At 39.8% G+C, this 23069-nt stretch overlaps 1 protein-coding gene across 1 annotated transcript in view; it reads left to right on the forward strand.

Moving 5' to 3' along the window:
- Positions 1-23069, forward strand: part of smad5 (SMAD family member 5) — a 62024-nt gene that overhangs the window by 21287 nt on the left and 17668 nt on the right. The window contains exons 2-3 of the mRNA XM_072590723.1: positions 4646-5314; positions 22274-22525. Of these exons, the coding sequence (XP_072446824.1) occupies positions 4915-5314; positions 22274-22525 (652 nt within the window). The 5' untranslated portion in view covers positions 4646-4914. The remainder of the gene's footprint in view (positions 1-4645; positions 5315-22273; positions 22526-23069) is intronic.

Raw genomic sequence — 23069 nt, forward strand, 5'->3', positions numbered from 1 at the left:
CATTTCATGCACACCTGCCCTCTGTGAAAAATTTGCCTCTTAGGTCCTAATTAAATCTTTCCCTTCTCATCCTAAACCTATGCCATCTAGTTTTGGACTCCGCCAACCTGGGGAAAAGATCTTGTCTATTCACCCTATCCATGCCCTGCATAATTTTATAAACCTCTGTAAGGTCACCCCTCAGTCTTTGATGCTGCATGGAAAATAGCCCCAACCTATTCAATCTGTCCCTACAGCTCAAACCCTCCAACCCTAGCAACATCCTTGTCAATCTTTTCTGAGCCCTTTCAAGTTTCACAACATCCTTCCTCTAGGAGGGAAACCAGAATTGAATGCAGTATTCCAAAACTGGCCTAATCAATGTCCTGTAGACTCTCAACATGATCTCCTAATTCCTTTACTCAATGCACTGACCAATACAGGCGAGTATACCAAACCTTGCCTTTACTATCCTGTCTACCTGCGACTCCACTTTCAAGGTACTATGAATCTGCACTCTGCAGCCATCTGATCAAGGTCCCATTGTACTCTGAGGTAACCACCTTCTCTGTCTGCTACATCTCCAATTTTGGTGTTATCTGCAAACTTACTAAACATACCTCCTGTGTTCACATCCAAAGCCTTTATATAAATTTATACAATTTATATCAAATATATAATCTATTTATAATTTATATTATACAACTTATATAAAAGCAGTGGACCCAGCACCGATCCTTGTGGCATACCGCTGGTCAGAGATTCCAGTCTGGAAAGCAACCTTCCACTACAACCCTCTGTCTTCTACCTTGAGCCAGTTCTATATCCAAATTGCTAGTTCTGTAATTTAACAAGGCCTTTTGAAAATGTGTAAGTGACATAAGTTTATTTGCCTTTGCTTCAAGGCATTCAGTCAAGTTAACTAAACATAATGTTGCATTTAAAATTTTCTGCAGCTGATTATATTTTCAGTTTCTAGATATTTTAAAAATTGTATCTTTGAGTTAAATATTCCATTATCCTCCTTACCACTAATGATTTATCTCCCTGCTAATTCTGAAACTTGGCTGTTGTAAATGTTGTACCTAACATGAGCACAAATCAATTCATCAGCTATCAGATACTTTGGAACAGCCTAAGGCTGAGGAATATTAATTCCCTTTTGTGATGAACTCTAGGTGGAGGGAGTTTAGGAAGGAAGGGATGATCAACTAAATTCCATGGTCTCAACTCCAGGTTTACTCTGTTGTAAAATAGCTGAGTAGTTTTTAATATGAAGAATTATTTATAAGATGAAGAATGATTTGATAAAGATGGTAATAATTCTTAAAAATAGAGTGAGTTTGTGATATTTATAGTGATGTTTGCTGTTCATGTGATACAGCTGAATGTGGGAATATTACATGATTTTTTTAATCAGCTGTTGAGTAGTTTTGAAAAAGGTAAAGATATTAATTGTGGGAACAATGTTGTTTGTCAGCCTGAGTAGCAACAAAGGAAACATCTTTACAGCAGACATCCTTTTGCCAAGTTCCACATGTGCCTTCTGCCAGCTTTTAATTGTTCATACAGACTTGTGCAGCAATTCACAAAGGAATCCGGATCAGATTTTACCATTGCTTATCAACACAGTGGCACGGCACATTGCTTCCGTCTTATCACCATAAGAGCTTCCTTGAAATTAGTGACCTGTAAATGTACTGGATCATTGTTGCTTGAGAATGTGTTGTTCAGCAGAGCACAAAACATTTGGGTCCAAAGTTAATTTTAGTTCAAGTCCAAGCTAATAAAAACGGAAACCTGTGATTTCAAAATTTAATTTTGAACATGCTGTTACATTTAATAGGAAGTTGCAGTGTGACAAGTGCATATCGGACAAGAAGTATATAAGAATTTTTTAAAAAGTTAAAATGTTTGCAAAGCTGTATAATTCCCAAACAAGTCTGCAGTAAATTTTTTTCTAGGCAGGCTTGATTGAATAATGATGAAAAATGTTAGTTTGTTGGTAGACAATCTTTGGGTTAAAGTTCTCAATAACTGCAGGTAACATTTGAATGTTAAAAGCAATCTTCCTCAATGTAATGGCAAACTTAGAATTGTGTCAATATTTTCCTGAACTTCTTTAGAACTTGTTGCTTTCACCATTTTCCAGTGCTACTTCTGAAATTGCATTAAATTAGAAATTAAAGATTTTTTGGCAATGATGTATCTTACTCTTAATTTGTGTTTGATATGTATTCATTCACTTTTTATTTACTTAGGCAGTTTAATTTCGTTTTAATCATTAATTTTGCTTCTACATAGAGTCATGGAGATGAGCAGCATGGAAACAGACCCTTTGGTCCAACTCGTTCATGCCGATCCAGATATCCTAAACTAATCTCGTCCCATTTGCCAGCATTTGGCCTATTTATTCTAAACCCTTCCGATTCATATACATCCCAGATGCCTTTTAAATATTGTAATTCCTCTGGCAGCTCATTTCACACACACCCCACCCTTTGCGTGAAAAAGTTGCACCTTGGGTCCCTTTTTTCCCCCCTCACCCAAAACCTATGCCCTTGAGTTCTGGACTTCTCCATCTACCCTATCAACGCCCCTCGTGATTTTATAAACCTTTTTATAAGGTCACCCCACAGCCTTCAACGCTCCAGGGAAAATTGCCCTAGACTATTCAGTCTCACCCTATAGCTCAAATCCTCCAATCCTGGAAACATCCTTGTAGATCTTCTCTGAACCATTTCAAGTTTCACAACATCTTTCTAAATGTGGACTAACCAATGTCCTGTAACAGCCTCATCATTGAAAGATAGCACTTTGACCAGGTATGGGAGAAATTGTGGAACTGATCATCTTCAGAAATAATGGGGAGGAGAAAAAGGAAAGTTGATTGGTGACATGAAACAGAAATATAAACTGCATGCCATGTTATTTTGTGTTTTTTTTCCTGATATTAATTGGAGCTTTTGTCTTGGCTTCAAGCACATTGAATTTATAATGGTGGTTTGGGCAGGTACTATGTTGGTATTTGAAAAAAGAAGAATTCTGGGCAAGGGCCTTCTAAGATTGTAGCTTTCTATCTAACTCAATTGACTCATTTTCTTTCACAATAAATTAAAATAAAGATGAATGCTACTGTTTCAGGACCTTATGAATTTCTGCTATTTATTTTATAACTTGCTGTGCCAGATTAAATCAGCAACTACTTTTGTACTATCTGTTGAAGACTTGTGTTCTTGAAGTACTGCATCACTTCCTACAGTGCAGTTTGCGTTTTCAAAGAATATTGTAATTTCAATGCATTGTCACTAATTTGCAGTTCACCATCGTCTCCCCATCACCTCATCATTTTGGGTTTTTTTTTTTAACCCTTTTGCTTCTCCTGCCTCCTAATGCCTCCAACACAGCAGTTTGTTGGCTGAGTTGCTTTTTGTCATTTGAAACACTGCAGCGGACATCAGGATTCCTACCATGCAAAAATAAAATGCATCCATTTTAAACTGGAATCTCACTCCACTTACTGTGGGGCATAGGGTTGCGGTATTTGTTCCAGTTGGTTATGATTATTGAAGGCGGTGCATATCAATATTAATACATCTTAAGGAAATAATTTTAAAGTATTCTTTATACTGGGAAAACTGTGTATTTGCAGACATGTTTGTATGGCGAGTGATAAAGATAAATTTATGGTCAATTCATAAATTATGGCAAATGTTTGGCAATAGTCACTGATAAACACTATTTATGAACCCTGTATCATTTTGCTAGGTGAAGTGAGATAAACTGGATATCATTTGTATCTGCCTGATAGTTTAATGTAGTCTCCTATCTTTTCAGTATCTTTGTAATTTTCTATGCAGTCTGAAACTGATTTATTAAAGGGGTCTATAGCATCATCATGTGTAGAAGAGCCCAAATTTTATACAAAACCTTTCATAGATCAGTAATTTTTATAAATCAGTGGAATTCTAATCACTCAATTTCTCTTAACCTTAAGATTATAAATATTTTATAACTATTTTTAACAGAGTAACTTGAAGGCCATGCATCTGTGGTTCTTGTACAGTATATTAAAACCATAAATACAAAAGCTTTGTAAGTAGGACCTTGTAGTAAGGTGGGTCAGGGGTTTGTCTTTGGTTAGTGAGTCCAGTTTTGCACCCTGTTTTGGTATAACTTGAGTTTTTTTTGTTTTTGAGCTTTTGATGGTCAAAATAAATTCAGTTTCCACTGATTTTTGAGGCCAAATGTCCATGCTGATTTTTCTGACTGATTTTCTTTTATCTTAAAAATAGAATGTAAGAATCCCCTGAAAAGTTCCAGGTTTCTTTAAAACAAAAACTTAAACTTTGGATGGATTTATGTTTTTTTTTTGATCTGCAAACAATTGTGTTAAAAGCAGACTACATTGGGCAAATATCCAGACTTACAAGGCAGTCTTCACTTTGAACACAGGCTAATCAAAACTGAAGTAGATGGCATTCCATGTGGCTGTCTGCTTCTCTGAAGTCTTAGAGAATTTTGCAGCATTTCCCAAAATAATATCTGGCTGTTTGCAGGTGGTTGCTGAAAGTATTGCTTAGCATCTGTAATAAAATGCATTTGATCTTTGTTTATTTTTTCAGACTAACTTGTCTTTTTTTTTTGCCATTTGACATTCTTGCAGGTGGGCTTTTCATTTGCCTGAGCTGTTGCCGGAGGAAGCAGTCTGGAAACCAGTACTGAGATGTTGTGATTTTAAATTGTCAGCTGCTAAAGAAACAATTGTGACGACTGAAGAAAGAAAACTTCTCATGCTATTTTGTATGTTTGAGGTTTCCTTTTGCTAAAGCCGAGTCCTCGTCTTTTGAATCAGTTCGTTGCTGCTTGCAGCTGCAGACCTTGCTTTGGAAGCACATTTCTGCATGCTTGTGTTTGTGCCATTTATTTTTCACAATGACGATGGCAAGCTTGTTCTCCTTTACTAGCCCAGCTGTAAAACGATTGTTGGGCTGGAAGCAAGGGGATGAAGAAGAAAAATGGGCAGAGAAGGCAGTTGATGCTCTAGTAAAAAAATTGAAGAAGAAAAAGGGGGCCATGGAGGATTTGGAAAAGGCATTGAGCAGTCCAGGTCAACCAAGCAGATGTGTTACCATCCCACGATCTCTAGATGGGCGACTTCAGGTGTCTCACAGGAAAGGCCTGCCTCATGTCATTTATTGCCGTGTGTGGCGATGGCCAGATCTTCAAAGTCATCATGAGCTGAAGCCATTAGACATTTGTGAATTTCCGTTTGGTTCGAAACAGAAGGAAGTTTGTATCAATCCTTATCATTATAAGCGAGTGGAAAGTCCTGGTATGTATTTAAAATGTACCATTATTTCTGATACATTTTGGTTAATTAAATTTGAATTTGTATTGTTGGCTTGGAGGGAAAATAAAAATGTTATAGTGGAATCAAATGACTACCTATTTGGAAATGTATATGTTGCTCTGGTAGATTTTATTTAAAAGTACTCAAATGAAAATGGAAACTCAGTGTTTAGTCAACATCTTGGAGTCATGGAAATGTCTGGAACAGATACCAAGTATGATTCATTTGGAAAGATCCTTGGAAAAATAAATAGATACATGTAAGTGTTCAGATTTGTTTCTGTTTAGGTAGTTAATTTTCCAATTTTTTGCTTTGGAAAATTAGTTTACACATTCAGGGTATACTTTGCTGTGTGCAAACATCATGCATGCAGTGGTTAATTTGTACAGATGGCATATTGGTTATGTTGCTGGGATAGTAATTTAAATGGCCAGGTTGATAGTATGGCGCCATGGATTCAAATTCCATCATGACATCTGGTGAAATTTCAATTCAGTAAATAAGTCTGGGGCATAAAGTAGGTCTCTTGAGGTGGTGACAATGTGAACTGTCATTGATTGATGTAAAAACTCATCTGGCACACTAATCTCCTTCTGGGAGAGAAACCTACCATCCTTACCGGGTCTGGACTATGCACGGTTATGTAGCCACAGCATTGTGGTTGGCCTTTTGAAGGGACCTAGCATGCCATTCAGTTCAAGGGAAATTATGGATAGGCATCAAATGCTGCCTTGCCAGTGATACCTCCATCCTGTAAAAGAATGTATTTTCATTAGGTATGAACTGTTGAGAGAATAATTCAATGTAGTATATATGTATATTGTTTGACATTTTGCATACAAGTTTGGAAACTTTGGACTTTGCAGCTCTGAGATGTTGCTCTGGTTCATTCAGCTTAGTATGGTCTTATGTTTGCTTCTGGACCTTGTGAAATTAGCTTTTTCAACAAAGGTACTCATGTTATATGGGGAGTAATCACAGATTGTGTGCTGCAGATATAAACTGTAGTTCTCTTCAAATGTAGAAAAGCTCATGTAGCTGAATATGAACTGAGGAGAGGATTGAGATTGCTGTGATGCTTCCCAATGTCTGAAAATTGGATGGGTTAACCAGTTTCATTCCATAGGTAACAAATAGGTGTTCAAGGACAATGCTGTATCTGTAGAGCCTTCTGAAGGTATGAGACTTTGCCATTAAGAATTAATTGGTAAACAGTTGTCAGAAAGTAGCTGTTTTGTTGGTCATTGATTTTTTTGTATATAGAGGAACCTCAGATATCTGAATGAGATGGGCAGGCACTATTTAGTTCGGATAATTGATTATTCGGATCATCGATTTTAGCTTAAACAGGGGAAGCCGTACTGATCTAATGCTGTGCTGTACTAGAGAATTTGTTTAAATCTATAATTTTAATGAGTCTGCCATTTAAACAAATTAATCTTTGCAGTCTGCAAATTACAGATTAAAATGAGAAGAACTAAACCCTTATGATGAAATCCCAGCATTAAACAAGGTCCCATACAGCTTCTACGATTGCAAGACCATTTCCACTATCCGATTCTAGGAACTCAGTGTTGCCTCAAGTGTGCATTTACGTTCTCGGCCATTTTGAAAAAATGAATGGCCCGGTAAAGTGCCGGGAATACTAAAAAATACTATAAAGGCTGTGTAACAACCCTTACCTAAAAAATATCCAGGTGCTAACGCTTGAGCTGCTTGTGTTTCTTTGTTCTTGCCAGTGTTTTCACATCATCTTCAGTACAGGTAAATCGAATACACTTACCTCTTTGATGTAACATTTTTGTGGGACCTTGAAATCATCTTTGGACAATCAAGATTCGGATAATTGAGGTTCCTCTGTACTCTCTTTTGACACCATAATGGTGTTTTGCTCTGTGGATGGAAAATTGTCACTTTTACCAAATTTTAGGAAAGTAATGGAATTGTTCTGAAAAAAAAGGTTTTTCAGCAGATTGTTAAATGCTTGTTCCTGAATATACAGATAGCCCATGTGGTATAGTATCTAATCACAAAGGACGTATTCGTTTTCAGTCTGTAGTTTACATTAAAAGTTGATCATTTTGAAGCACTCAGCATTTAATCTGAGTTAGGGCTAAGTAAAAAATGTTTATTTTGATCTGAGTTTATATTCTTGCTGTCCTATGAACCTTCTCACTCTTATGTATGTTTGTTTGGATGTCTTGGTGCAAATAGAGTTCAAGTTATGAAAAGTGCCTGACGTTGGTCACTAGGCACAGATAAGAATTAGATCAGTGGATCACTGAGCCACTGGCACCATGAAACTGTACTCCAGTATGAATTGCTGCCACCTGAAAGAAAGATGCATTTTCGCTGTCTAAGCAACTGTCAGCTAACCTGTCTGAGTTGCAAATCAAAAGTGAACTATAATTGGTCTGAGTGGAAGAAGGTGAAGACTGCGGAAGCTGGAGATCAGAGTCGAGAGTGTGGTGCTGGAAAAGCACAGCAAGTCAGGTAGCATCCGAGGAGCAGGAGAATCAATGTTTCGGGCATAAGCCTTTCATCAGGAATGATTCATTCTTTTGAAATAACTAGCCTTTACCTAATACCCTAAGGTGGTGATTTTTGAGCAAAGTGTATTCTTCAGATTACAGGCATAGTTGCCATCCTATCTCTTGGCCCTAGGGGCCTTTTTTTTGCATCCTTTCTGTATGTTGTTATTATGTCTTGTTCCAAAGTTGGCCATTACTAGATGTTCTTGGCAAGTACAAGGTCTTAACTCAAAAAATGACTCATCGAGCAAGAAATTCCCAATGCCATCCTTTGATTAATATTACTACCCAATGATGCACTTAGTGATGGCCTCCTGAAACCTAAGGTAGATAAGCAGGAGACAGGAAGAACATAGCAAGCCAGACAGCATCAGGAGGCTGAGAAGTCAACATTTCGGGTGTAACCCTTCTTCCTGAAACCTAAGGTCATGTGTGAGTCATTTTTGGATGCAACCTTGTTTCTTTACCCTGAAATTTTCTTTTCCTCTTAGTTCCTCTCCAGTGCCAGAACACGCACACTCCTATCTCCAAGTTTTGGAATCTTCACCAGATTCCATTAGAAATTGCTTTCTATTCCTGTTGACAAAAATGTTTTCATCTCAAGACTCCTCGTCTGGATCTTCCAAATCCGATTTAAATAAGAGGAATCTCTGATTACTGTTCTTTACTTTCCAGCACAGACCACATTATTTAATCCAATTGACTTATGCTGGAGTTTGTTCCATGCAGGCCACCTCCTGTTTCTTTAATTCACTCATGGGACATGGTGTTGCTGGCTGGACTGGCATTTATTGCCCATGCCTAATTGCCCTTGAGAAGATGGTGGTAAACTGCCTTCTTGAACCACTGAGGCTCACGTGCTGAAGATAGACACTAATGAGGGAATTCCAGCATTTTGACTCAGCGACAGTGTGGAAACAGAGATACATTTCCAAATCAGGAGGGGGGTTGGCCTGGGAGGAAGCTTGCAAGTGGTAGCGTTCCCATGTATCATTGGTCCTGGGCTTGGAAGGTGCTAAGTATCTGTGGTAAATTTCTGCAGTGCATCTTGTAGATAGTACACATAGCTGCCACTGTGTGTTAGTGGTGGGGATTCAATGTTTGTGAATGTGTTGCTGTGTCCTGCTTGAATGTTGTTGGAGCTACACTCCTCTCGGCAAGTGGGGAGCATACCATCATATTCTGATTTGTGTCTTGTAGATGATGAGCAGAATTTGGGGAGGTGAGCTAAGTTACTCAACTGCAGTTTACTTAGAATCTGGCCTGCTCTTGTAGCCACGATATTTAAATGGTGAGTCCAGTGACTTTCTGATCAATGGTAACCCCAAGGGTGGTGTTAGTGAGTGATTCGGTGATGGTAACACCATTTGAATGTTAAGGGACAGTGGTTAGATTGTCCCTTATTGGAGACAGTCAATGTGTAGCATTGTGTGGCATAAATGTTGCTTGCCACTTTTCAGTCGAACCCTAGATATTGTCCAAATCTTGTTACTTTTAGACATGGACTGTCTCAAGAGTCACGAATGACACTGAATGTTGTGCAGCAAACAGCCCCACTTCTAAGCTTATGATGGAGGGAAGATCATTGGTGAAGCAGGTGAAGATAGTTGGCTCTAAGACATTAACCTTCAGAGATGTCCTGAACCTATGATGACTGACCTCCAGCATCCACAACCATCTTTCTGAATGTCAGATACGATTCCTGTCGGAGGAGTTTTTTTCCCAATTCCCATTGATTCCAGTTTTGTTAGGACTCCTTGATGCCACACTCGGTCAAATGCAGCCTTGATATCTAGGGTTGTCACACTCGTTTCTCCTATAGAATTCAGCTGTCTTGTCCATGTTTAAAAGTACCTAAGTGTCCCTGTGTGAGCATGTTATTGTTGAGCAGGTGCTACTTGACAGAACTGCTGATGATACGCTTCATCACTTTACTGATAATTGTGAGTAGACTGATGGAGTAGTGGTTGGCTGGTTTGGATTTGTACTGCTAGAATTGAATGGAATCATGTATTGTCATGTGTATTCAATATAAAATACAGTGAAAAGTTTGTATTGTTACCATGAGTTGGTGCCTTGCTCATTAACCTAAATTTCTTTTTTAAAGTCCATTGATACTTCTGACTGAAAATTGCTGTGAAATGCCTCAGCGTTCTTTTTTACACTGACAAGCTTAGCTGTCATGTTGTTGAGGATAGGGATATTTATGGAACTGTCTCCTCCAGTGAGTTTAATTGTCGACCACTTTTCACAACTAGATATGGTAGGACTGTAGAGCTTTGTTTTGATCCATTGGTTTTTGAATTACTCAGTTCTGTCGATCAGTTGCTGCTTATGCTGTTTGATATGTAAGTAGTCCTGTTTGGTAGCTTCACCAAGTTGACACCTCATTGTTTAAGAATGCCTGGTTCTGTTCCGAGCACGCCTTCCTGCTCTCTCCATTGAACCAGGGTTGATGATAATGGTCAAGTGGGAGATATGCCAGGTCAGTAGTTCTGCTGCTGTTGGTCCACAGCACCTCATGAATGCCCGGTTGAGTTGCTAGATCTATTCGAAGTCTATCCCATTTAGCACAGCAATAATGCCATACAACATGATGGAGTGTAATCTCAATGTGAAGGATGGTCTTGGTCTCCACAAGGACTGTACTGTGTCATTCTTAATGTCATGAACAGTTGCATCTGCAGCAGGCAGATTGGTGTGAATGAGGTCGAATGTTTCTCCCTTTTCTTGGTTCCCTCAGCACCTGCTGTGTAGCAGCTATGTCCTTTAGGACCCAACCAGCTTGATCAGTAGTACTGTGACTAAGCCACTCTTGGTGATGGACTTTGAAATCCCCCTTCCAGAGTACAATCTGCACCTTTGCCGCACTCATTGCTTCCTCCAATTATTAGTCAACATGGAGCACAAGGGAGGATGGTGCATGGTATTCAGCAGGAATTTTTCAAGCCCATGTTTGACCTGATGACATGAGTCAGTGTTGAGGACTTCTGGGATAATTCCTTACTGACTGTGTTGTCAGCTTTACTGGGCCTGTCCTGTTGGTGGGACAGGGCATATCCAGGGATGGCGATGGTGGTGTCTGGGACATTATGGTATGGTACTGTGAGTATGACTATGTCAGGCTATTGCTTGAGTTGTCTTTGAGATAGCTGTCTCAAATTTGGTAATAGCCCCCAGAGCCATTTTTACCATTGTCATTTCTGGTGCCCCAAGTTGATGCCAGGTGGTCCCCCCAGTTTCATTTCATTTTTGGGGATTGATGTAACTGAGTGGCTTACTGGGCCATTTCAAAGCACACTTGGGAGTCAACCACATTGTCTTGGATCTGAAGTCACATGTAGGGCAGATGTAGTAAGAATGGCTCTTAATTTCAGATATTCATTAAATTCTTATTCCACCATCTGCTATGGTGAGCATAGACACTCAAGGTCATTGCCTGCTGACCTGTGGCAAATTGTTGACAAAAAGTATGACAAAACAGGAGCTCAGACAGTCAGTTGCTGATTTAATTCCTGACAGCAAATCTAATTGCAGGTGTCCTAGGTTGATCCTCGGGATTGCCCGTCCAGAAAAAGATGTAACCACCACCACTTCAACTACTCTTCGAGTCCCCCTGCGTGTCAGCAGTATCATTTTTGAAGTGCTGGAGTTCACAGGCAGCAAGGACAGCTTTCTGGGTTATTGTTTGCCACATTATCCATGAGAGTTTGTACATTCCAGGTTTTGAGTGGGGTTCGTTGCCCCCACCCTTTTCTCCATCTTAATCACCACTATTATTTATCTTATCAAGAACAAGCATCACAGTGGTGTGGACATTGTCCACAGGATGGATGGAAAGCTTTCAACCTCAAATGGTTGAAATCCAAGAAGAAAATATTACCAGCCTCGCTTGTGGAACTTGAGTTTGCAGATGGCAGTGTTTATCTCTGCTTTGTCAGAAGTGTACTTTCAAGCCTCACTTTCATGAAGAAGCATACTGAAGAATTAGTCTCAGCCTCAACCTCAGGAAGACTCAAATTCTTTACCGACCATCCCATGCTACGTTCCAGTCCGTCCCTCTATTAAGATAATTGGAGATATCCTCCCAAACCTGGAACACTACCTCTACCTGGGAAGCTCCAGTTGTCTAAGGGTGACATCAGTATGGAGATTCAATATTGTATCCAGTCTGTGAGCAACCGTGACATTTCCGCTGGTGCAAAGATCCTTTTGTACAAGGCAGTCATTCTTCAAGCTCAACTTCCCTCAAGAAATGCAATATAGATGCCAATGCATGGGGGACAGTTGTTCAGAATAAATCAACCTGGACATGAGCTAGTGAAGGGACACAATTCACGCAGTGGCAAGAGAAAGTATGGAAAAGGAGCTGGTGAAAGGAATGGCAACAATCCCACCTCCCAGAAATACCTGCTAAATGTGCGGTCAGGGATTGGACTCATCAGCCCCATAAGGGGCCACAGCACCCATTAGCAGTGACAAGAGTTTCCGAGGTGAACACTCGTACTTATTAGCGAGTGATTGCTGATGACAGAAGCAAAAATGTACTCGCATGATAGTCTCTCACGCAACTAGACGAGAGAACAGGCATGGATATTGAAAGGTCTGGTCTAATGTTGAGAAGGTTGCAGAAGCTAAATTTTAGTTTTGTCCTTGTCAAATAGGATGTCATTTGTGACTTTGATGTGAGCCATTTGATACTGCTACAGGGATGGAAACCTGATTGGAGGATTCAAGCAGGGAATTCTAAAAGTGGGGGACAGGTTTGGAAGGTGTCCAAAGAAAAATAGGTTTGGTTTTGGAATATAGTTGGTAAGGAACAGAGGAATAAAGAATACTTTCTGGATGAGATGGGCAACACATGAAGAGAAGGACCTGTTAATTAGGTTTGTTCTGGGTTCTGAAGAAGGGTCACTGAACCCGAAACATTAACTTGCTTTTTATCCAGAAATGCTGCCAAACCTGTTGATTTTTTTTTTCCCCTCCAGCAACTTTTAATTTTGTTTTTGAAGATTTAAAACACTTTATCTAATTACATAAAACCCCAATTATTTGGATCAAGATTTTTTGTTCACAGTTTGTATTTCTTTTCTGATTTGTGATTCCCATTGTGAAAAGGAAGTTCATCATACTTTGACTTTACCAGCTCAGCAGTAGAACACTTTTTTTATAGTGCTTCGATTTCAATGCATCAAAATGCAGTACTATTCGGAGTACATCAATCTCTAAGTATTTTTGTCGACAGTGAGTTAAAACATTTTTAATCTTATTCAGTTCTTGTGAGAACCTGTTCTTAAAATGCTTATTCATATTGCACCAAACATGGTACACTGGCTCAGTGGTTAGCATTGTTGCCTCTCAGCGCCAGGGACCCGGATTCATTTCCACCCTTGGGTAATGAGTTTGCGCATTCTCTGTGTCTGTGTGGGTTTCCTGCAGGTGCTCCAGTTTCCTCCCAAAGTCCGTAGATTGCAGGTTAGGTGGATTGGCCATGTTAAGTTGCTCGATAGTGTCCAGGACTGTGCAGGCTAGGTGGATTAGCAAGGTAAGAGGGGTAGGCTGGGGTGGGGTGGGGGTCGTGTTGGGATGCTCTTCAAAGAGTCAGTGTGGACTCGCTGGGCCAAATACCCTGCTTCTACACTGCAGGGGTTCTGTCATTGCCTTGGAAGGAAATAATACTTAGTGTGTCTGTGGATAAAAGATACTTACCATAGTCCCAGAGGACAAGAAGTTTGCACACTCAGAGTCATAGAGATGTACAGCGTGGAAACAGACTCTTCGGTCCAATTCGTCTTTGCCGACCAGATATCCCAACCTAATCTAGTTCCATTTGCCAGCATTTGGCCCATATCCCTCTAAACCCTTCCTATTCATATGCCCATCCAGATGCCTTTTAAATGTTGTAATTGTACTAGCCTCCATCACTTCCTTTGGCAGCTCATTCCATACATGCAACACCTGCGTGAAAAAGTTGCCCTTTAGGTCTATTTTATATCTTTCTCCTCTCACCCTAAACCTATGCCCTCTAGTTCTGGACTCCCCCACCCCAGGGAAAAGACTTTGTCGAATTAACCTATCCATGCCTCTCGATTTAGTAAAACTCTACAAGGTTACCCCTCAGCCTCCGACACTCCTGCGAAAACAGCCCCAGTTTATTCAGCCTCTCCCTATTGCTCAAATCCTCCAACTCTGGCAACATCCTTGTCAATTCTTTCTGAACCCTTTCAAGTTTCACAACATCTTTCTGCTAGGAAGGAGACCAGAATTGTAAGCAGTATTCCAAAAGTGGCCTAACCAACATCCTGTGTATCCACAATATGACCCCCCAACTCCCATACTCAAAGCTCACACCACATAAGGGGACACAGCACCCATGACCAGTGATAAGAGTTTCCTAGGTGGACACTCATACTCATTAGCAAGTGATTGCTGATGACAAGCAAAAATGGAATCACATGATACTCTCTCACGCAACTAGACAAGAGAGAACAGGCATGGATATTAAAGGAAAGGAAAGCATACCAAACACCGCCTTCACTATCCGACCTACCTGCGACTCTACTTTCAAGGAGCTGTGAACCTACACTTCAAGGTTTTTGTTCACAACACTCCTTAGGACCTTACCATTAAATGTATAAGTCGTGCTCTGTCTTGCTTTTTCAAAATCAAGTTTGTGAGACCTGATTTCCCACGCACAAGGCCATGTTGACTATCCATAATCAGTCCTTGCCTTTCCAAATACATGTACATCCTGTCCCTCAAAATTCCCACCACTGACGTCAGGCTCACTGGTCTATAATTCCCTGGCTTGTCCTTACCACCTTTCTTAAATAATGGTACCACGTTAGCCAACCTCCAGTCTTCCAACACCTCACCTGTGACTATCAGTGATACAAATATCTCAGTGAAGGGCCCAGCAATCGCTTCCCACAGAATACTAAGATATACCTGATCAGGATTTATCCACCTTTATGCATTTCAAGACATCCAGCACCACCACCTCTGGAATACGGACATTTTTCAAGATGTCACTAGGTATTCTCCCATATTCTATATCTTCCCTGTCCTCCTCACAGTGAACACTGATGCAAAATACTTGTTCAGTATCTTCCCTTATCTCCTGTGGTTCCACATAGAAGCTGCCTTGCTGTTCTTTGAGGTGCCAAGAGAGAAACCTGATGAAGGGCTTTTGCCCGAAAGATTGATTTTCTTGCTCTTCGGATGCTGCCTGACCTGCTGTGCTTTTTCAGAACCACTCCAGTCTTGATTCTAATCTCCACATCTGCAGTACCCACTTCCACCTCGTTGATCTTTGAGGGACTCTATTTGCTCCCTCTGGGTTGGGATATGTGGTCGGCGTGGACGGGTCGGACTGAAGGGTCTGTTTCCATACTGTACATCTCTATGACTATGTATTTGTAAAAACCCTTTGCATTCTCATTAACCCTAATTGCCAAAGCTATGTTATGTCCCCTCCTGATTTCCCTCTTGAGTATACTCCTACTGCCTTTATACTCTAAGGATTCACTCGATCTCTCCTGACTTATACCTGACATGCCTCTTTTTCCTTAACCAAACCCTCAATTTCTCTAGTTATCCGGCATTCCCTACACCTACCATCCTTTCCTTTTACCCTAAAGTGCTTCCCATTTTCCATTATCTGTGAACATCTGCCCCCAATCAGCTTTTGAAAGTTCTTGCCTAATACCATCAAAATTAGTCGCCTTTCAGTTTATAACTTCAACTGATAGATCTGGTTTATCCATTTCCATCACTATTTTAAAACTAATAGAATTATAGTCACTGGCCCCAAAGTGCCCCCCCCACTGACACCTCAGTCACCTGCCCTGTCTTATTTCCCAAGAGTAGATCAAGTTTTGCACCTTCTCTAGTAGGTGTATATACATACTGAATCTGAAAATTTTCTTGTACGTTTTTAACAAATTCCTCTCCATCTAAACCTTAACACAATGGCAGTCCCAGTCTATGTTTGGAAAGTTATAATCCCCTACCATAACCACCCTATTATTCTTACAGATAACTGCGATCTCCTTACAAATTTGCTTCTCAATTTCCTGCTGACTATTAGGGGGTCTGTAATACAATCCCAATAAGGTGGTGATCATCCCTTTCTTATTTCTCAGTTCTACCCAAATAACCTCCCTGGATGTATTTTCGGGAATATCCTCCCTGAGTACAGCGGTAATGCTTACCCTTATCAGAAACGCCGCTTCCCTTTCTATCCTTCCTGTAGTAGTTGTATCTTGGAACATTAAGCTGCCAGTCCTGTCCAGCCCTGATCCATGTTTCTGTAATTCGTATTATTTCCCAGTCCCACGTTTGTAACCATACCCCGAGTTCATCTATCCTCCTTGTTAGGCCTCTTGCATTGAAATAAATGCAGTTTAATTTCTCAGTTCTGCCTTGATCTCTGATTTGTTCCTGGCTGCCCTGACTGTTTGACTCATTTCTTTTCTCAACATCTTTCCTCAGTAACTCCGTTTCTTCCCCCCCCACCCCCACCACTGCATGACTAGTTTAAATCCTCCCGAGCAACTCTAGCAAATCTCCCTTATATTATTGCCTTTCCAATTCAGGTGCAATCCAACTGTCAGCTACAGATCACTTCTACACCCAAACAAATTCCAGTGACCCAAAAAATGTGGAACCTTCTCCCATATACTGGCTCCTCAGCCACGCATTCATCTGCTTTATCCCCCTATTCCTACCCTCACTAGCTTATAGCACAGGGAGTAATCCAGATATTACTATCCTTGAGGACCAACTTTTTAAATTCCAGCCTAACTTTCTATGTTCGCTCTTCAGAATCTCATCCTTTTCCCTTCCTATGTCGTTTGTACCAATGTGTACAATGACCTCCTACTGGTCCCTCTCCCCTTTGAGAGCATTCTGCACCCTTTCTGAGACACCCTTCATCCTGGCACCAGGGAGGCAACACACCCATTCTTATTTTTCCCTTCTGGCTGCAGAAACATCTGAGTGCCTTTGACCAGAGGGTCTCCTAACAAATTGATTGCTTGGAACTGGATGTACCTCTCTTTACATTACAGCCTGTCTTGATACCAGAAACTTGGCTATTCATGCTACATTCCCCAGGAAGTCCATCACCCTCTACGTTTTCCAAAACAGCATACTTGTTTGAAATGGGGTTAACCACAAAACTCCTGTACTATCTGCCTACCTTTCTTGGAGTTAACCCATCTACCTCATTGTATCTGGGGCTTTTCTCCTTTCCTCTAACTGCCATCCATCAAGCCCCCTAACTCTTGTAAATTCCACATTGCTTCTGTCTCTCCAACCAATCCATTCACCTGACAGGATTCGCAATCAATGACATTTATTGCAGATGTAATCCTCAGTAGCCCAGAAACTCTCTTGAAACTGCCACATCTGACAAGAAGAGCACATCACTCTAGTAAAGGCCATTTTACTCCTTCCAATCTACAGACCCAGAAAATAGCATCATCTTTTTGCTGCACAAAACATTGCTCCAGGCTAACTTAATACTTATGGTTTATCTTTTCAAAATTTAATCAAGAGACAGATCTCAATAAAACATATAATTAAGAAAGAACCTACTCTACTCACTGTTGTAGATTTACAGCAAAGCTATACTTAGACATATTCACTTATCTGTTTCTGTGCTGTGACCTCTCCCAAACAGGTTCCTCCAAGATAGTTGTGAATTTCGTGTTTAAGTTTTCGTAGACACACTCCGATGTCCAGCAATACATGAATTCAAACAGCAAAGGCAATAACTGCACAGATTCATTTCTGTGTCAGTTAGCAGTGTGGGTTTCTCTCTCCCTTTCAGACCCATGTGCTCACTGCCTTTGTCTGTCTTTCTCCCTTTTACATTGGAGAGAGACAACAGATTGTGATTAACCTGAGGGTCATCACACTTCGGGTGAGGTCAAGAAGGTGGAACCTTCATGGTGATCATCCAAAATGGGAATTGAACCCTTGTTATTGGTGTCACTTTGCATCACAAACCAGCCAACCAAACCGAAGCCTTGCTTTTTCGAAGATAATTTAAAGTTTGGAGAGAGATGTTCCTATATCATGGAAGTACAAAATTGGTCCTAATACAGTTGGAAAAAAAAAAGCTATAAACTGATGCAGTATTGATGCCCTTCTTAAAGTTGAGAAAATATCCACAGCAACTTTAAATGCATGGGGTCAATGGGTGCTCCCTAAAAAGATATGAGAATATTTAAACACGGGTGACCATTGTGAGAATGATCACCCCAGACGTAGAATTGACAGATTCAGTGAGGAGAAATTTCAAGAGCGAAACGGTCTGTGATTAGAGGAGCAGTGGGCTAAGTAAATAAAGGTAACTGAACTGCCACGCGGAAGAGCACTGTCCACCAGGATCATTGGAGGGGTGTGTGTAAAGAGGCAGAAAAGAGCAGTTGGGCAAGGGTGGGAGGGAGTTGAGCTGCAAGTGAGGGTGGGGAAGAGGGCAGCTGCAGAGTTGGGGAAAGAGAGATTCCAAGGAGGTAAAACAGTTCTGAATGGGAGCAAGGAGCAGGTGTTGGCCATTTTCTGCCTCTGGCCTACTCCACGATTTAATAAGGTCATGGTTAATCTGATTGTAACCTCAAATACACATTTCTGGCTGTCCTTGATAACCTTTCATCACCCTTGCTGAACAAGAATCTTATCTGCCATGGCCTTAAAAGTACTTAAGAGCTCTTACACCAGTATTCACGAAGAGAGTTCTGTGGGGGGAAAAAAAACTGCCTCATCTGTTTTAAATTGATGATCCCTGACTTTTAAACAGTGATGCCTAGTTTTAGATCCTCTGATGAAAGGAAACATTCTCTCCACATCGGCTATCTCAAGATGACCCAGGATTTAATATATTTCAGTTCAGCCACCTCCCACTTATCTAATCTCCAGCAGATGCAAGCCTAGCCCATCCACCTTTGCTCATAAGACAACCTGCCTCTTCCACAAATTAGCCTGGGAGACTTCCTCCAAACTGCTTCCAATGTATTGATATCCTTCCTTAAATAAGGGGACTAAATGGAGATAAAGAGAGAGAGTTAATGCTTTAAGTCTCGTTTGACTTCAGAACTTGGAGGTCCCTGATTTTATATTCTGTTCTCATGATAACTGATAACATTCTAGTAGCTATTACAATTACTTGCTGCACTTCATTAACCTTTTGAAATTCATGTGCTAGGGCACCCAGATCCCTTTACATCTTGTAGCTTTGCAGTCTGTCAGTGTTTAGATAATATGCTTCATTTTTTATTCTTTCTATCAAAGTGAACAATTTCACACTTTCCCATAATATACTCCCATCTGCCAGATCTTTGCACACTCAGTCAACCTATCCATATCCCTCTGGAGTACCGATATGTCCTCTTCACAACGTATCTGTGGACAGTGTTTGTGTCATCATCAAATTTGGCAGTCATAGGAGACGTTCATTCCAAGCCACTGATCTAAGTTCTAAACAGTTGAGGTGCCAGCACAGATCCCTTTGGCACCATTCATTACATCTTGGCAACATGAAAATGACCCATTTACACTTATTTTGTACTTCCTGTTACCAACTAATCTTCTGTCCATGACAGCATGCTACTCCCTGCACCAAGAGCTTTTGTTTTCTAAAAAATGTCTTTGATGAGGCACTTTATCATCGGCCTTCTGGAAATGTAAATACATTACATCTACTGGTTTCACTTTATCCACAGAATGTGCTACCTCCTCCAAGGACTTAAGTAGATTGGTCAAAATTATTATCCTTTCACAAAACCATATTTACCCTGCCTGATTTTGTGCCTTAACCATGTATACTGCTGTAACCTCTGTAGTTTCTCGCTTTCTGTTTTCCTCCCATTTCTGAATAACAGAGTTTAATTTGTATCCTCTACTGTAATGGGATCTTTACTGTTTCAAGGAAGTTTAAAAAAAAATTAAAGCCAGTACATCAACTATCTCATTAGGTGCTTTTTTTATGACCCTATGAAGAAGTCCATTAGGACCCAGACATTTGTCAGTCTCCACTCCAACTCAATATCACATCTTTGCTAATTGTGATTTCCTGAGTTCCATGTCCATTTCATTTCCTGAATTGTTGCTGCTTCTGGGATGTCATGTCTATCCTTTACAAATTAACTGTTCAATTTATCTGCTACTTTCTCGCTCTTTCAATTACGAATTCTCCAGAATCCTCTTTTTATAGCTCACTTTGTTGCCTTACAATAGTTAGAAATTCTTACTATTTTTTATGTTTCTTTCTCGCTCTTCTCTTACATTGTATTATCTTTCTCCCTCTGAATTTTTGTTTTTTTTTCTCTTATATTCTGTCTCCCACCTGTGTTTGCTTTTTGTTTCAGTCTTTATCTTTAGTCTTTCTAGTTAACTACAGATAATGGAACTGTCACTTGGAATCCCTTCGTGTTGTATTTATTCTGTGTGTTCTGGAATGTTCCCTTAAACATCTACAACTGATCACTGTTGACCTACCCAATTTGTTAATTCATTTTGGCCAACTCTGCTTTAATTCCTTCATAATTACTCTTACTGAAATTTAAAAAGAATTTCTGACCCATTTCCCCCTCCCTCAAACTGAATATAAAATTCAATCATGTTGTGGTCTCTGCTATCTAGGAGTGCCTTCACTTATGAGATCAATACTTAATTCTATGTTGGTGCACAGAATCTGTTCTACTATAACCTGCAGTCTGGTGGGTTCCAGAACATGCTGCTCTCAGAAGCCATCCTGAAACAATCTGTGAACTGCTTATCTGTGCTACCTTTGTCCATCGGACTTTTCCAGTTGATATGTAGATTAAAATTATCCAGAAAAGCTGAATGAATTTCAACCATGTTGGGCAGTTACAAAAGCTGAGGTTGTAGTCTTCTGTGCCCTCCTACTTGCCTCACTGTCAGTTACACCTTTCTTTCCCTGAATTCTGACCATGTGATTGCCTCATAGTACAAAGCATTCAGGTAATTTCTCCCCTCCCTGATTCTTCATTAGGTGTGTTTGCTATGGACCAAATTGTCATCCAGGAGCTTTGCCATGCATTACCTATCCTGCCATCCTTAATTTGTACTAATTAATTAGTAAATATGGTAACAAAAGAGTACTTAGCTAAGGAAAAGTCTGAAAAACATGAAATCTCTGAGGTAATGAATTCCTTGCAAACGTATGTTAGAGCAGTTTAGGGATGAACATATTCAGAGGAATAATCTATTAGATGCTGTTGTAGTTAATATTGTCCATTAAGTTTAAATCTAAGATGCAGTAAAGGGTGGCAACTGCCTGAATAACATCATCTTCTGGTTTTGTTGATATCGAATTGAAAACTAATTATCATCCCACTAGTTTGCAGAAGTGTGTTTCGAGTGATGTCTTTCTGTGCCTGCGAGTGTGTCAGTTATTTTGAAAATAAATTTTGCTGCTGACATTTGTTTGTTGTCTTCTATCAATTTAAGTATTATACTGATTAATAAATTGATGATTTCCTTGTGTATTGTGGCTTTAATTTTAATAAAGGTTGGTAGTTATTGAGGATATTGATGAATTCTTCTAATTTTGCTTCTGCATAAATCCGAATAATCCATGTCAACCCAAGTATGAATGCAGAGCGTATTCTTACTATGTGACTTATCACCTATTAATAAAGTTGTAGAAGATCATGGGGCTCCCCTCTCATTAAAGAGAGACAACTGGTGGTGGTTTAACCTAAGGGCCATTGCACCTCATCATGAGGAGAGAGGTTGAGAAGTAGTTCTTCATGATTACCTCAGCTGGGGCGCAGGGATTGAACCCATGCTGTTGGCATCACTGCATTGTAAACTAGCCATTTGGCCAACTGAACTTACTGACCCCCAATTACCTGATACATGTTACTGAGAATAAAAATGAGGCCCTATAACACCAAAAGATAGCTTGGGATGATATCTCAAGAGCTTTGAAGAACATTAGTTTGTGCACTCATTCAGTTTACTGAACAAGTTTTCTCATTAAATTGCTTAATGTTTGTGAATTTTGAACAGGGTTACACATCATGTGCAGAATTAGACAGATGTTACTTAAGGGAAAAAGCAGTGAAGAAATGCAGAAAAGAAGTAATATAACACAAGGAGTGAGCAATTGTTTGTGCTGATGAGCACTGTGAAATTGCATCTGTACCATAACTTGTTCTCCACCAAATTTATTTTGATTTAAATGCTCCTAATTTTTTTATGTATCAACTTGAAAATTATACAGAAAATCAAATGCCTGTGTATTTTGCATTTATGAAAGTCTTAATACATTTTTCATTTAAACCAACAAAATAATCAGATGAGGGTATTTTCAGGCTGCAATGAAATTTATACTATAGAGCACTTAATATTTGACATGTTTACCTTTTTATTTCAGTTCTGCCTCCAGTTTTGGTTCCAAGACACAGTGAATTCAACCCACAGCATAGCCTTCTGGTCCAGTTCAGGAATTTGAGTCATAATGAGCCGCATATGCCACACAATGCTACATTTCCAGATTCCTTCCAACAACCAAATAGTAATCCATTTCCTATTTCACCAAATAGCCCGTACCCTCCATCTCCTGCAAGCAGCACCTACCCTAGTTCACCAGCCAGTTCTGGACCAAGCAGTCCTTTCCAACTGCCAGGTAAGGACCTTTTTATTTTCTGTTTTAGAAATGTTAATATCAAAAATTCTTGATGTTAATATGAAGCATTGTTTGTTTCTTCACAGTAAAACTTATTTCAAAGTAGACACATTTTAATGTAGAATCAAAGTTGCACATTTGTTTATTGAAAGGATCAAAAGTAAATGGAGTGATAGGTACTATGTTAACTTATATCAGGTTATTTTAAATTTTAAATTTTTAAGCAATATCAAATAAGCTTTTCATAAATTGAGCGGTGCATAGCATTTCTGTCGAGTTGCATGCTTTTGTATAAGGTAGGAACTATTTTGAGGGATGTTGCTCATCTTCAGGCACCATAGGAATTAATAGTTTAGTTTGGTTTTAGGGAAAGTGCATTTTTATGTCACCTGAAGGAATTTGGGATGCTTTTCGTGTTTAATGATACTATACAAATGCAAGTTTTAGCATGCATGTAAATTGATGTAATGTCTGTGAGAGGTTGTGATGCATCCTGTAAAGCTCCAACTTGCAACAACATTAATTTTTCTCAACTCAGAGCATA

Source organism: Chiloscyllium punctatum, chromosome 20 (assembly GCF_047496795.1).
Source record: "Chiloscyllium punctatum isolate Juve2018m chromosome 20, sChiPun1.3, whole genome shotgun sequence".
NCBI classification, from domain to species: Eukaryota; Metazoa; Chordata; class Chondrichthyes; order Orectolobiformes; family Hemiscylliidae; genus Chiloscyllium; species Chiloscyllium punctatum.